Source organism: Aedes albopictus, chromosome 2 (assembly GCF_035046485.1).
Source record: "Aedes albopictus strain Foshan chromosome 2, AalbF5, whole genome shotgun sequence".
Taxonomy (NCBI): Eukaryota; Metazoa; Arthropoda; class Insecta; order Diptera; family Culicidae; genus Aedes; species Aedes albopictus.
Genome location: NC_085137.1, coordinates 513,658,866 through 513,675,133, shown reverse-complemented (window position 1 = coordinate 513,675,133; position 16,268 = coordinate 513,658,866). Strand labels below are relative to the sequence as shown.

At 47.2% G+C, this 16,268-nt stretch overlaps 1 protein-coding gene across 1 annotated transcript; it reads right to left on the bottom strand.

Moving 5' to 3' along the window:
• Nucleotides 1–9,685: 9,685 nt before the first annotated feature.
• Nucleotides 9,686–14,971, bottom strand: LOC115265150 (uncharacterized). The gene has a single exon (XM_062848709.1). It carries the CDS (start codon nucleotides 14,969–14,971, stop codon nucleotides 9,686–9,688), a length of 5,286 nt encoding a protein of 1,761 aa, XP_062704693.1.
• Nucleotides 14,972–16,268: the final 1,297 nt, after the last annotated feature.

The window sequence follows — 16,268 nt, the reverse complement described above, 5'->3', positions numbered from 1 at the left end:
AAAAAAAATGATCACAACAAATTGAAAATACATAAAAAAAACATCATAGCTCTGTAGATTGCCTCATCTTATCAAAAACGGGGGACAATACCAAATCATTCCATATATTTCGCACTTCAGTTACTATGCATAAATTCAATAGTTTGGCTTACAAATTGGCCTTTGTTTGGTACGATGGGATTAATGGCAGCTACCGTTCGTCGTTAAGTTGTGGTTGGTATCTATATAAGTGCACTGTTGAAGAACTTGACATCGATGCCGTCAGTATATGCATGCATATGTAATTGGCGTATGAATCAACACCTTCGGATCATGCAATCTACATAATGTATTATGTTTCAAGTAAGGATTAACCTTCAGCAAAAAGGTGAGGTAAATTACTGGGTAAACAGTTGGACATATGAGATGAACTCACAGTCAGTTTCATAAGTAAATTATATTGTATGTAGACGTGTGCACATGCAGGTTGACATTGATCAGTTTTACAATGCTCTTTATCTTCAGATGACGATGTCATTTAAGGCTATTATCGAGAAGAAAAAGAGGGATTTATTTAGAAAAAGCATGACAACTCTTCTACTGAACAAGATGAGTTGAAAAGGGTTGCGGTGAACTTTGATGATAATATTACGAAACCATTAAAATCAAAACTCAGAAACCTGGGTATAAAGCCTGTATCCGCAATAATCGGGACACAGAAATACAGGTGTAACTCTGCAATAGATACATCAAAATTGCTCAAATTTGGCCTTATAACATCTTAATATGTGTGCATTCCACCCACAAAATTTCATGTGAATCGGTGCAATACTTTTTGTTGTAGCAATGAAAGAGTAGAACGTGCGCCTTTATTGTTTCGATTGTACTATTAAAAGCACTATACCCATAATCATCACATTTTGCAGACATAATATACACATAATTAACTACCATCTGTGAAAATTTCATGAAAATTGGCAGAGAAATTCAAAAGTTATGAATTGGCAAACATCGCTCATGAAAAACACGAAAAATTTTCACTAACACTCACCCCTATCAACACCAGTAACTTGCAAACCAATTGATAGAAGTTGATGACATTTTGCAGGAAAGTGTATCTATAAGTATCATGACTGCTAACGAAATTTCATAATTACCATCACAGAACTCTGAACTGTAGCGTAAAAGAACCATCTACTATTTGAATGAAAATTGGTCATGATTGTACAAAATGCTTAAAACCACGTCTGTTTGTTTTTCATCCACAGTTAAAAGCAATGCATTGGTTTTTATGAAATTTGGCACAAATAATGAACATACACCTGAGAGTTCTCAGTCAATTATTTGGCCAATTTTATCGATTCATTACAGAGCTACAGCCGTTCTTCTGTGTCCCGATTATTGTGGATACAGGCTTTAGATTTAGTTTTCAGTAGCAGGAACTGTCAACTTAAGTTATTATTAGGATCAACAAAAGATAAAATAAGTGATTAAAACAAAGCGGGGGATTCTATACCATTACCCGGAAAACTATTACCCGGAAAACCATTACCCGGAATGCCATTTACCGGAAAACCATTTACCGGAATGTACTATTTACCGGAAATATCTTTACGCTCAAGTAACACACTTGTCACAGAAGAGTCACGGTGAAGCAGGGTTTTGTTGCGCAGCAGTGATTTTGACTTACTTCTAGCAAGTAAGTATTTATATGTTCTGCGCAACAAAACTCTGCGCTGCAGCAACTCTTCTGTGTCAATTATGTTACTTGAGCCGTCTATCCCCGTTGGTTTGAATGACACCTCATGCAAACCAACGGGGTACATATTTAATTTGAACTTTTGGTAACTCTGTGGGCATCGAAAAACACACTAATGGAAATCCTTTTTGTTGTTTTGTTTTGATTCTGTGTTTCGTTTCACCCCGTTCCCTGAGCAAAAGTTTGAACGATGTGCAGATTAGCGGGAGTCAATTAAAAAAATGTTCACCGGGTGGACGGTACTGAAATGTGCATGCCCAGAAATACAATGTTTATGAGAACTTTGCATGGTATACCATATGGTCTGTCTATGTTAAGTCATGTACATTAGGCCTGTCCACCTTTTCAAAAATTTTCTCTGATTCTCAAGTCCACCCCCATATTTTGATTGGCATCCTAGAAGACGTAACTGGTCAAAATTTCACCCAAATCCATTGAAATTGTGCAATTTTGCATTTTTCGACTATTTTTGGACTTCAAAAAACCATAACTGATGATGATGATGGTTTCCATTCATTGTAGCACGGTACTAAGCCCGATAGCATTCAATGTGATTTGATCAAGCAAAACATTATAATTATACAACCAAGATCATACAATTATATATAGTGCAAGCCATCGCATTGGAGGATGCCCCAATGAATGTGAAAAAGAAGAATCTGTCATTCTCCACATAAAAGTTATAATAAGAAGTTGGCATCTCCACTCTTCCCAACCATTATGTTTCGACTGACAGCTCTTATTTCCCTCCACTCCCAAAAATAGTTGTTTTATACCAAATGACTTCAAAAAACCATAATGATCATTTTTGGTGTAGAATCATGCCCTGAGTTCGAAAACGCGAAGGAAAAAAATTACAGTAGAGCGGAAATTTTTTGATTTTCCATACAAGGTTGATGATTTGAAATCGATTTTTGTTCTATTTTTAAGCAAAGTCGCTCACTTCACACATCTCATTCTTCGTAATCAATGATCCGATTGAGCTGATTTTTTTTTCTGTAACTCGCCTACATATATGTGTCAAATAAACGTTTAGAAAGAATTTTTAAATTGTTTTCTTCTTATTGAAAAAAAAAACACATTTCTTCATATTTTTTTGGAAATTTCGCCAAAATTTAAGGAGATTGTCCCTAAAACTCGCCCAAAACTCAATCTGACCCAAAACCTGCATTCAGATGATCGAAAGGTATTGTTAATAAAATTTGCAGTTGAGCATCGCTGAAAACAAGTCGGCTGCTACAAAAAATCTGGTTTCCCTTCGGGAACATTCTCAAAAGAAAGTGTCACACACGAAGTGTCCTAGCGAGAAGTTGGACCTTTCCCATAATGGCTTCTGATTCCGAATCTGTAAAAGATCAAACCCTCTTCGATCTCACGGAAACTCCGTGTGATATCTGTGGCCCATCAACATGTGATAAAGAGATGATCGGCTGTGATAGTTGCTCGAAATTTTTCCATTGCCGCTGTGTGGGCATCGCGGAAGGCAAATCGCCGAAAAAGTGGTTCTGCCAAAGCAAGCTCTGCCAGGAAAAATCCCAGGAGAACCAGGAGAAGCAGAAAAACGCCAAGAAGCAGACTCGCACTCGGAAAAACGACAATGAGTCTGACAAATCCAGCGTCATCTCTCGCCTAGCTGCGTCTAGCGTTGAAGCAAAGGTGCATGCGCTGAAAGAAAAGCAAAAGCGACAGTACGAGGATCTGGAGGCGGAAATGCAGCTGCGGAAGAAGGAAAGGGAGATGCAGCGTGCGTTCGAGCAGCGAAAGATGGAATTGGAGCTGCAGATGCGCGATGAAGAAGAAGAAGAACAAAGGGCTTGGCGAACGGAGATGCTCCGGAAGAAAAAAGAGCAGATTCAGCGGCTGAAGTCGAACCAGGAGTCGTTCGAGAGACAAATGGCGGCCCTGGATGAGGAATTAGCGAGACTTTCGGGTCAAAAGTCGAAGCCGGCGCCGAGAGAAGTCAAGGACGTTTCGCGAGCGGGCCCTTCCGGCAAAGTCAACCTGAGCGTGCTGCAACTGAGCAAGGAGAACATCAGGAAGCTAACGCGAGACAAAGAGAGCACCGACGAAGAAGACGAGGATGATGAAAACTCAGGCAATTCCGATCGGTTTACCCGGAGTTCAGCTTCATCCATGGAAGTGAGGTCGAGAAAAATGGCTCCGACGAAAATGCGTGAGAAAGTGGGAAGTGTTAGCCAAAACAGGCTGGGACAGCAGCAGACCGGACCGACGAAGGCCCAGCTGGCCGCAAGGAAGGGACTTACATACAATCTCCCAAAATTCTCCGGCAATCCAGAACAGTGGCCATTGTTCTACGCGGCCTACAAAACGTCCAACGATACATGTGGTTATATGAACCACGAAAATCTTATCCGGCTTCAGGAGGCACTCGAAGGCGATGCTCTCGAGTTAGTTTCTGGTCAGCTACTTCTTCCGGAAACAATTCCGCGGGTGATCGACAAACTGCGTCGGCATTATGGCCGCCCGGAACAGCTACTCGAAAGTTTGCTGGAAAAAATCAATCGGCTGGACCCTCCACAACCCGACAACCTTAGGAGTTTCGTTCCATTCGGAAATACGGTGGAGCAGCTCTGTGGACATCTGGAGGCCGCTGATCTACGGCAACACCTCGTCAACCCACTGCTGATAAAGTCGCTGGTTGCCAAGTTGCCGGATCGTGAGAAACGCGAGTGGGTTCATTACCGAAGAGATCGTGGCGAAACAACATTGCGAACGCTGACAGATTTTTTGACGAGCATCGTTGAGGACGCTTGCGACGCCAACGTCAACATCGGCTGCAATGTATCACCTCCATCTACGAGTGGTGTTCAGCCTAGCAGGAAAAGATCAAGTGAGTCGGGCGCATTGTACTGCCATTGCGCGGTCAGCAGTCCGACTGTCAAGCTCTGCGAGAAGAGATTGAAACCGTGTAGGTTGTGTCGGCACACGGACCACCGTCTGCGAAACTGCGTAGAATTCAAAAAGTTGTCTTACGATGAGCGACTGAAGCTGGTGAGTCGTCAGAAGTTGTGTCAAGTATGTCTCAACGACCACAGTGGGCAGTGTACATTCAAGATCCGGTGTAACGTTGGTGACTGTAGGGAATCTCATAATCCGATGATGCATCCTTTAGAAAACACTATTGGGTGGAGCACATCAGTTCAAACGAGTTGTCCCGTCATGTTCCGGATTGTTCCTGTGCGGTTGTACTGCGGAGACAAATCGGCAACGGTATTAGCATTTCTTGACGAAGGTTCATCGGTCACACTGGTAGAGCAAGAGCTCGCCGACCGCCTGGGTGCGGTCGGAGTACAAGAGCGGCTAACTATCAAGTTAGTATCGAGTACTAACGCTGATGCTGGTGAGAAACAGTTATTGCACACTGTTCACACAGTAAAAAACCCAGATTAATCCACCTAGTGGTGATAGTGCCTTTCTCGTCGAATATGTACTCAACATTTTTTTTCTGGCCATAAGCCGAAGTATTCCTGAATCCTGAGAATACTCTAGAACGGAGTAAATCTCATTTTCTTTTCAAAGTGTTCGTTGGCTCGTCAATATGGGGTGGAGTTGATAAATAATAAATGTATTTGATGAAAAAATTCCTAAAAAATTAAACAAAACCGCTTAACTCATCGGTTTTGACAAAAAAAAACTTCTGGAAGACTCTAATTTCACTTTAAAATTAAAAAAATTATTGGTTTATTTATTTGTGCACTTCTTTAAAATGTTGAATTCCGACCAAAATTTCTAAGGGGGGCCCCTCTGCACTTAAAAGAAAATCGAAATTTGTGTCACCCTTATTCAGAAAAGCAAGAATTTTATCAAAGCCATAATTGAATTTGGAAACTTCTTGATGGCTCACATTCCGACGTTAAACGTATAGGCCGAGCTGAAAAATATCAAATCTCTCAGTTGACTGCTTCACCACCTTCACTAGCACTGGATGCCGATCATTATCAAGACATTTCGGCAATTTTTTTTCTGCGCACTTTAGCCTATATTTTATTATCATTAATTATAAGATTCATGTAAAATTTGACAAAAAAAAAGTGCAAGCAAGCGAAATTTTCCCTATTAAAGCCCATTCAAATTTCAACCGTGTTACAGAGTGCGAGGGCTCAACCAGTTACATCAAAATTGTTCGCAGTTATTTTAGACGCAAAAGGGAATTGGTGCTATAAAATTATTTTTTTTTTCCATACAACGTTGATCCATCCTACTGTATAATGACGCCTCAGGAATCTAAAATGATGTAATTTGACAAGATCGCTTAAATTTTTATCAAGATTTTGTTCTTTTACACATACATATTAATCGCTTGCATCGATTTTGTTCACCTGCGTAATTTCAGCAATGGATCCAATCCTGATTCTGCAACACTGCCGGTAATCTTAAGTGTGGTCAGAGACTATTTTCTTGCTGCCCGTTTATCTGGTTAACGAATATTTTTGATGATTTGATGTTTCGCATGCATGGGTTTGGTTTAGTTTTCTAATTGGTCACTTCCGACGGGACACCTGGAACCGGTTCCGAAACACAACCGGTTTAAATACGGTATGAAACTATTTTCCTGCTAACCGTTCATCTGGTTATCGAAAAAGCCGCTTTTTGATGTGTCACATGCCCGAGTTTGGTTCACCTTTTTAATTGGCCACTTTCGGCAGGACATCCGGAACCGGTTCCGGAACACAAGCGGATCAAACATGGTCTGAAACTATTTTCCTGCTTACCGTCATCTGGTTACCGAAAAAGCCGCTCTTTGATGTGACGCATGCCTGGGTTTGGTACACTTTTTTGATTGGCCACTTTCGGCAGGACATCCGGAACCGGTTCCGGAACACTACAGGTTCAAACATGGTCTGAAACTATTTTCTTGCTTACCGTTCATGTGGTTATCGAAAAAGCCGCTCTTCGATGTGTTGCATGCCTGGGTTTGGTTCACTTTTTTAATTGGCCACTTCCGGCAGGACATTCGGAACCGGTTCCGGAACACTACCGGATCAAACGAGGTTTGAAACTATTTTCCTGCCTACCAGTCATCTGGTTATCGAAAAAGCCGCTCTTTGATGTGTCGCATGCCTAGGTTTGGTACACTCCTTAATTGGCCACTTCCGGCAGGACATCCGGAACCGGTTCCGTAATACAATTAGTTCAGACATGATCTGAAACTATTTTCTTGCTTACCGTTCATCTGGTTATCGAAAAAGCTGCTCTTTGATGTGTCGCATGCCTGGATTTGGAACACTTTTTTAATTGGCCACTTCCGACAGGACATCCGGAACCGGTTTCGGAACACTACCGGTTCAAACGTGGTCTGAAACTATTTTCCTGCTTACCATTCAACTCGTTATCGAAAAAGCCGCTATTTGACGTGTCGGATGCATGGGTTATGTTCACTTTCTTATTTGGCCACTTCCGGCGGAACACCCGGAACCGGTTCCAGAACACTACCGGTTCAAACATGGTCTGAAACTATTTTCTTGCTAACCGTTCATCTGGTTATCGAAAAAGCCGCTCTTCGATGTGTCGCATGCCTGGGTTTGGAACACTTTTTTTATTGGCCACTTCCGACAGGACACCCGGAACCGGTTACGGAACACTACCGGATCAAACATGGTCTGAAACTATTTTCCTGCTTACCATTTAACTCGTTATCGAAAAAGCCGCTATATGATGTGTCGCATGCATGGGTTATGTTCACTTTCTTATTTGGCCACTTCCGGCGGAACACCCGGAACCGGTTCCGGAACACTACTGGTTCAGATATAGTCAGAGACTATTTTCCTACTTCCCGTTCATCAGATAATCGAAAATGCCGTGGTTTGATGGGTCGCATGCATGGGTTTGTGGCATTTTCATATCTGGCCCCTTCCTGGGGTACCGGTCCGGAACACCTAATTGGCCATAACTCCGGAACGGCTGGACCGATCTGAACCATTTTCAATAGGAAACAATGGGACAATGTACCCCTTCGAATGAACCATCGGTCATTGAAATCGGTTCATATTTACTATCTAAAAATGAGGTGACCTTTTTGTACACATACACACACACACACATACATACACACACACACACACACATACATACACACAGACATCATCTCAACTCGTCGAGCTGAGTCGATTGGTATATAACACTTGACCCCTCCGGGGGCTCTATCAAATTTTCGTTTTTGGAGTGAACATATAGCCTTTCGGTACACCTTGGTGTACGAGAAAGGCAAAAAATGATGCTACCACGACAGAGATTAGATTACGAGGAGCTAGCCGCACAATACGAATATTTGCAAGGCTTGTCCATCAAATCTTTCGACGGACAACCGCAATTGCTCATAGGAGCGAATAATATTCACTGTTTCGCTCCAATAGATGCAAGAGTGGGAGCACAGATGGAACCGATTGCGGTTCGAACCAATCTCGGGTGGACTGTGTACGGACCAGTACAGTCCAGCACGGCTACATCTAGCCATCATCTTGGATATCATCAGCAAACCCAAACTCGTTATAATAATGGTCATCGCAAGAAGAAGGAGAAGTCGACAGTGGTTCAGTCTTTGGTGAAAGTATTTCCAAAAAAAGTGTGCCACAGTGCTTCAAATGGTAGGTTTAAGAAGCGGGGTGATCCTAGCGACACCGAGGAATTCAGTAAATATGAAAATTCCAGATGTTACGGGCGGGGGTGTTGCGATGGGATAGCGCTTGGACACCCCTGATGAAAAGCATAACTGCAACATGACACATCGAACGCAGATCGGCTGTGGGAAGTAAAAGAAAAACAACAACAAATGAGAAGTGCAGTGGTAGAAACGGTAGAAACAGATTTGTGAAGAGTTTATCACCTTCAGAAAATACCTTTAATTGTGCAAAGTAGGAAGGCAATATCTAGTGTATAGTATAGTGTATACTGTGATATTAACCCCTGCGGTGAATCGGTTCTCAAAACGAGTGAAATGCCCATCGGCTTAATGCTTGATAGTAAGTAGGAAACCTGTGTGTTCGAGCGCGAACTATGCACGGAATCGAAGGGCTTTCTTCGCTGCCGTAGCAGCCACCGAATCGCGCGTAAAAGTCCGGCACACACTAACGATAATCACTGACCGGGGGCTTGGGTCGCCACAAGCCCTTTGTGTCCAGTACCACTGCCAATTCTTCAGATCTAGGCCGTCTTGGCTCTTCGGCCCTTTCACTAGGGCCCGAACGATGCACACCACACTCAAAAACGGCTAAGTCCCGTGGTAACCGGACACTTAGCAGATTGAATCGAATTCAATCACCACCGAACAACAGCGAGAACGACTAAGTGTCGTGGTAACCGACAACTTAGGAAAAAACGACTCGATTGTAATTACCACTGCACAAAACGAACAAAGTCCCTTGGTAGCGGGGGACTTGTGATTTATTTAGAAGAGAAGCGACCGCGTGTACGTTTTGCTATGGGTTCTATTTGGTACTGAGGTTTGTTATTTACAATATGTACAATGATTCTGTTTCTCCTACCTGCACGACAGTCCACAGATGGTGGACAGTGGCTAGCGTGCGCATGCGCGCTCTTCTCATTTTCTGCCTCTCGGAGACATTACGATATCAATTGGGTTACAAATCTGTATAACACTTTGGGGATCAATTTCAACATATCTTAAGCTAAATGGGTTAGTTGGATGGGCCCGGCTCCAACATTCCGGCCACCTTGGAACACGGAGGTGTTCCAAAAGTTCACGTTGGACGAATTCAGTTTGGTTGGTTGTTGTGGGCTGGACTGGACATCGGGACTGGTGCCGGTGATCGCTCCGTTGTAGATCCTCGCAACAGACCGAGAACAAAAAAGAAAGACCAGGTAGATCGAACGATTCAGCTTAGGGTTATTGGAACCGCAATTACCTGTGCTAAGCGCAGGTGCGCTTCGAGCAAGTTCTCCCTTGCGGGTTGCTCTACCTGGAACAGTTTATAGGCTTGGATCTGGTGACGGCAGTAGAGCGATCTTCGCAACCGCTCGAACGATGTCCTTTCCCGGTGCAGTCCGCAGTGTCACTACTCGGACGACACCATCCTTGCCCGGATGTAGCTTGATAATCCTTCCGAGCGGCCAGCTGGCAGGAGGGACGTTGTCCTCCTTGATAACGACGATTCGGTCGACTTCGACGACGACCGGAGGATTGCAGCCTTTGGTAGCTCGGGACTGCAGCTGCTGGAGATATTCCGGGTACCAGCGAGCCCAAATGTTCTGTAAGTGCTTCTGGACTAGCTCGTACGACTCCAGACGGTTGTCAGGAATTCCACGAAAATCAACTTCGGGTACCGCTTGTAGATTGGACCCGACGAAAAAGTGTCCTGGTGTTAGGACCTCCAGATCGGACGGCTCACTCGGCATCGGCGTCAGCGGACGAGAGTTCAGGCACATCTCGACCTGGGCCAGGAGAGTTACCATCGGTTCGTAGGCGATGCTGCTGTTGCCGACAGTCTTGAGCAGGTGCTTCTTCGCTGACTTGACGGCGGCCTCCCACAGGCCTCCGAAGTGTGGCGCTCTCGGCGGAATGAATTTCCACCGAATCTCATTCTCGGAGCACCAGTTGAAGATCCTGTCTCGGTCGGCATTGTCCACCTTCAGCATCTGGTAGATGCGGTTGAGTGCGTGAGACGCACCTTTGAACGTAGTCGCATTGTCCGAGTGCAGCTCGGCGATTCTTCCTCTGCGGGCGACGACTCGACGAAGCGCTGCCAGAAAGGCAGCCGTGGTAAGGTCGCTCACAAGCTCGATGTGTACGGCCCTTGTCGCAAAACAGACGAAGACCGCTACGTAGGCTTTCGTTGGTGCACGATTGCGGACGGTTGGCTTGATGAAGAACGGTCCACAATAGTCGACGCCGCAGACGGAGAAGGGTCGAGTTGGTGAGACTCGGGATGCCGGTAGATCCGCTGTGCTCTGCTGGACTAGTGTGGGCTTGCTACGAAAGCAAGTGTGGCAATGGTGAAAGACGGATTTTGTTAAGTTTCTGCCGCCGAGAATCCAATACTTCTGGCGCAGTGTGGCTAGCAGGAGTTGAGGGCCTGCGTGCAGTAGCTTTAAGTGAAAGAAACTAGCCAGCAGAGTCGACAGCGCATGTTTGGCAGAAAGCACGATGGGGTGCTTCACGAAGTCGGAGAGGGCGGCGTTGCGCAGCCGGCCACCGACACGAATAAGGCCGTTCTGATCGACGAACGGTTTCAGCCATTTCAACGCTGACGATTTGGTGACTCTTTCCCCGCTGGCCAGATCCGAAAGTTCTTCAGCGAACGACTGACGTTGTGCGAGACGACAGAGGTGCACCTCCGCGGTTTGTAGTTCTCCGGAGGTAAGAGGAGCGACTTCCCCATCGTTGAGGGTGAGCTGATTGTACTTTTCCGGATCGGTGCGGCGTAACATGGCGCGTTCTTGCAAAGATCGAAGATATCGCAAACAGAACGCAATGACACGACGAAGCTTAGAGAAGCTGGAGAAACGGGCGAACAGCTCGTCGTGGAAATCGCTTTGTACGACGCCCATCGAAACTACCGGGACCTTCCGCATCTCTTCGGTAGAAGCTTCGGCGTCTTCATCGACCGGAAGGAGATTCGGCCAGTTCGCCGGAGAGAGTGTCAACCAGTCAGGACCGTTCCACCAACGCTTGCACTGTAGAATGTCGATTGGATTCAATCCCCGTGAGATATCGTCTGCTGGGTTGTTGATGCCAGGAACATGTTTCCAGCGACTCACGGCGACTGCATGCTGGATTTGTGACACTCGATTGGCTACGAATGCCTTCCAACGGCTAGGTGGTGACCGTAACCAGTGGAGAACCGTGGTGGAGTCCGTCCAGAAGTAGGCTGGAGCTGGTATCTTCAGGGCGGCCAACACTTTCTGGAACAGCTGCGTCGACAGTCGCGCTGCACATAGTTCCAGCCGGGCGATGGAATGACGGCTAGATAGTGGAGCTACCTTTGACTTCGCAGTTAGCAGCTGCACTGACACACCATCTCTTGTTTCAGCTCGTACGTAGCAGCAGGAGCCATACGCTCCCTTGGAGGCGTCGGAGAAGAAATGGAGCTGGAGGTTGATGACATTCGAAAGAGATGCGAATCGTGGAACTCGAACCTCGCCTAGCATGTGTAGCGTGGAGTGGAATTCTTTCCATTCCTGTTGAAGCTTGATCGGAAGCGGCGAATCCCATTCGCAAGTTTCTCCGTTGTGTTTCAGCGCCCACAAACGCTGCATGAAGAGTTTCGCAACTACGATGGTAGGACCCACGAGACCAAGTGGGTCGAAGATTTGGGCGATGTATGACATCACTTTCCGCTTTGTTAGTACCGCAGCCGGTGGTGGCAGTTGGACCTTGAACCGTAATGTGTCGGTTCTCGGTTCCCACACAAGACCCAGAGTGGAAACGGCCTGCTCGTCCTGGAGATCGTGCAGTGGTTGTAGGGCCAGGTCTTCCGTTGGAACACCGACGAGAACTTCCGGAACGTTCGACGCCCACTTCTTGATTGGGAAGCCAGCAGTGTTGAGCATAGACGTCACTTGTTCCCGCACTTGAATGGCTGATTCCACATCGTCAGCTTCAGACAGCAGGTCATCGACGTAGCAGTCGTGAATAACTGGGTCTACAGCAGCTGGATACAGATGTCCATTATCGTGAGCTATCTGCTGCAGAGTTCTCGTGGCGAGATACGGGGCAGATGCAGTACCGTAGGTCACTGTCTGCAATTCGTAGGTGGATATTGGATCGCTGGGGCTCTCACGGAAGCGGATTCGTAGAAATCTGCGATCCTCGGGGAAGTGCAGCATCTGCCGATACATTTTCTCTACGTCGGCGACGATAGCAATGCGGCGAATGCGGAAACGCAGAATAATTGAGTACAGGTCTTCCTGTACGACTGGACCGACCAAAAGCGTGTCGTTCAGCGAATATCCGGACGACGTCTTGCACGAAGCGTCAAAAACGACTCTGACCTTCGTTGTTGTGCTAGACTCTTTGAAGACGGCATGGTGTGGGATGTAGCAATGGGGTTGACTATCATCTACCGGTTCTTCGAGCTTCTTCATGTGTCCAAGCTGGAGGTATTCGTCCATGAAGCGGTGGTACGCGTCCTTGGTAGCAGGATCACGTTCGAGACGCCGCTCGACACTCAGAAGACGGCGATCTGCGATTTCCTTGGAGCTTCCTAGGACAACCATTGGATTGCCGGTTCGAGGAAGACTGACGATATACCTCCCTGATGGATCACGAGTTGTAGTTGCTGCGTAGTGCTCTTCACACCGGTTCTCTTCCACCGACCGCGCAGGACCGTCGGAAATGTCCTCGATTTCCCAGAACCGTTGGAGGGTGGCTTCTAGGGGATCATCTTTCGTAGAAAGGTTACAGATCCGAGGGATACAGTTGTATTGGCTTGATGCGGTCCCAGCGACGGCCCATCCGAATGGCGTTTCAGTCAGCCATGGAAGTCCGTCTCCTAACGGAATCTTCCGACCACTATGGAGCTCCCAGAAGGCTTCACTTCCGATGACAAGATCTATCCTTCCTGGGACGTGGAATTGGGGGTCCGCTAGGGCAACCTTCGGGATATTCCACGACGAAATGTTGATCGGAATGGTCGGCAGCTGTGCCGAAGGATTCTTGAGGATGAGAAACTCCAACTTCGTCGAAAACTCCTGTGTTCTCGATTGGATTGTGGCGGTTATTGCACTTTTCACGTTCTGCGTGGAGAGACCGATACCTGCTATGGATATGTCCACCTTCGACCGGGGGTTGAAGAGTAGCTTCGCTAATGGCTTCGAAATGAAGTTGGACATGGAGGCCGAGTCCAACAAGGCCCTCGCCTGGTGCTCATTGCCGTGGTCATCGATCACGTTGAGGACAACCGTTTCCAACAAAACCGTGTTGCATGCAGTTTGGGCTGCCATGCTGACTTGAGGAGGAGCGGAGCTCTGGGATTCTACACTTGTGGATGGAGACGGTTGCTGAGTAGAAGTTGATGATGACACGGAGGAACTCGGCGACTTCGATAGAGCAGGATCGTGCAGTAACGAGTGATGTTTCTCACGACAAGTGCGACAAGTGAACTTCGACGAACACTTCTTTGATTGATGCCCGCTGCCCAAACAATTCCAGCACAACCGCTTCTGCGTTACGAGCTCTCGGCGAAGGCGTACATCCTTCCCAAGGAAGATGGGACAGTTGCGTAGAACGTGATTGTCGGGACACGACAGGGGACATGTTGGTGTTGTATTGGAGGATGCAGCGGCGCTGGCTGCGAACTTGATTTTGGCGGACTTCGGGGTGGTCCCGGCCACCTTTGACGGCGACGCCGGCTGCTGATGATGCTCGTAGCCGACGGAATTCAGCACTCGCACACGTTGGTAGAGGAACTCCACCAGCTCGTCGTATTTGACATCATCCTGCGTACTTGTCTTCTCCTCCCAGGCTCGCAAAGTGGATTGGTCCAGCTTGTACGACATAATATTCACCAACGGCGTATCCCAATGCTCCACGGGTTCGTTGAGTTTGGCCAGGGCCCGTACATGGCGCTGGAAATCGTCGACCAGGCTGTGGAGGCGTTTAGCAGATTCCTGCTTCACCGTTGGCAAGTCGTAGAGTGCCCGGAACAGTTGACGCTTGAGACACCGACGGTTGTCGTATCTCTTGAGCAAAGCGTCCCAAGTGCAAGCGTAATTGTCGGCTTCGATTTCGACGGATTCGAAGGGTTTCTTCGCTTCCCCTTCGAGTGACTGCAACAGATATTGCAGTTTGGCGACTGTTGGTATGTCCGCATTGGAGTGGACCATGGACGAGAATGTGTCCCGAAACGACAACCAACGTGAAAAATCGCCATTGAAACGTGGTAGGTCGATCTGCGGTAAGCGGAGGTGGAAGGGGGCTGGTTGTGCGACGAAGGACGAGTTCAGCTGTGCTGGGGCAGCATCGGTGGGGCGTTTAGACAGCAAATACCCCTTCGCTGCGCAATATCGATGCTCGAAATCCACTCTTTCCGTCAGATGTGCCTCCAGATTCTCCGGATCCAGCCGCTCGATGGTATCTTGCACATCCGAAAAGGCAACATTCACTCGGTCTAGGGTTTCGATTCTAACTTGCACTTGACACCTGTCCCGCACTGCTTCGAAGTCTCTGACGAACTTCTCAACAGCGTCTCGAATGGCGGTTAACGACTGCCGCTGGACCAATTTGTCCGTAAGGATTTTGTCGTCCTTCGGAGCCATTGTTGGCGAGCACACAAACGGAAAACGTACGGAAACGGTAGCAAATCGAAAACGGATCTCCTTCCCGACGCGAGCTACTCGTTTCTTCGCGAAACCGAACCGGCGAGGCGCAAATACACTAATCGAACGACCAAATCCTTCCCGTCACGGTGTATTGGCCTTCGCGGCGAAAATTTCGACGGGAAAGGGATGTTTAATCGAACGAAAGCTCCTTCCCGTCGCGAACAATCCCAATCCTACGCGGAACGCAATCAAGGGCGCGAACGGATTCCGCTTGAGTTGCGCACCGTCTCCCACCAATTGCCACAATGACTTAAAAAATGCGAAAAAGTCACCCAACTTTCATCAACCAAATGAAGTAAAGTTCAAATTGGTTGGAATAATGTTTCACTTTATGTTCTTAAATGCTACTGCAAGCCACATGCATAGAAAATGGAAAGAACTCACCGGATTCGTTGCTTCGATGGTCGTTCCAACCCCATCGGCGGTCTGTGTGCCACCACCAATCGAAAAAGTATGGCGCAGCAGCGGCGGGGGACCGGAGTAACTTCACCAGCGTCGAAAATGGCTTCGATGACGATGGCAATCGTGGGGGTCAATCACCTTCCTGGATGACCACGAGTCACAAGATGGCCACGAAGTAATCTCCACACCACAGCACAGAGTAGTATCCGCCTTGATACTCTCCCGAGCGCGAAGATTTTGCACTAACACACAATTTTGCCCACCGTTGGCACTATAGTTTGATTGCACGAGCTAATTAATTAGCTATCACCGTGCGACACACGCGCGCGAATCGTTCGTTCCACTCACTGTCACTGAGGTGTACCCGCCTTGGTACAGCCTGCAAGCGCGATGGCGCCGTTCACCAAAGTACAATGGCACCGCACAATTGACCAACGTGGTCAGCAATTTGTTCTTTTACCGGTACTTAAAACGCACTTTTCGACCGCGGTATGGCCTTCGATCCGGCTCGAAGGACCAAAAAATGTTCGAGCGCGAACTATGCACGGAATCGAAGGGCTTTCTTCGCTGCCGTAGCAGCCACCGAATCGCGCGTAAAAGTCCGGCACACACTAACGATAATCACTGACCGGGGGCTTGGGTCGCCACAAGCCCTTTGTGTCCAGTACCACTGCCAATTCTTCAGATCTAGGCCGTCTTGGCTCTTCGGCCCTTTCACTAGGGCCCGAACGATGCACACCACACTCAAAAACGGCTAAGTCCCGTGGTAACCGGACACTTAGCAGATTGAATCGAATTCAATCACCACCGAACAACAGCGAGAACGACTAAG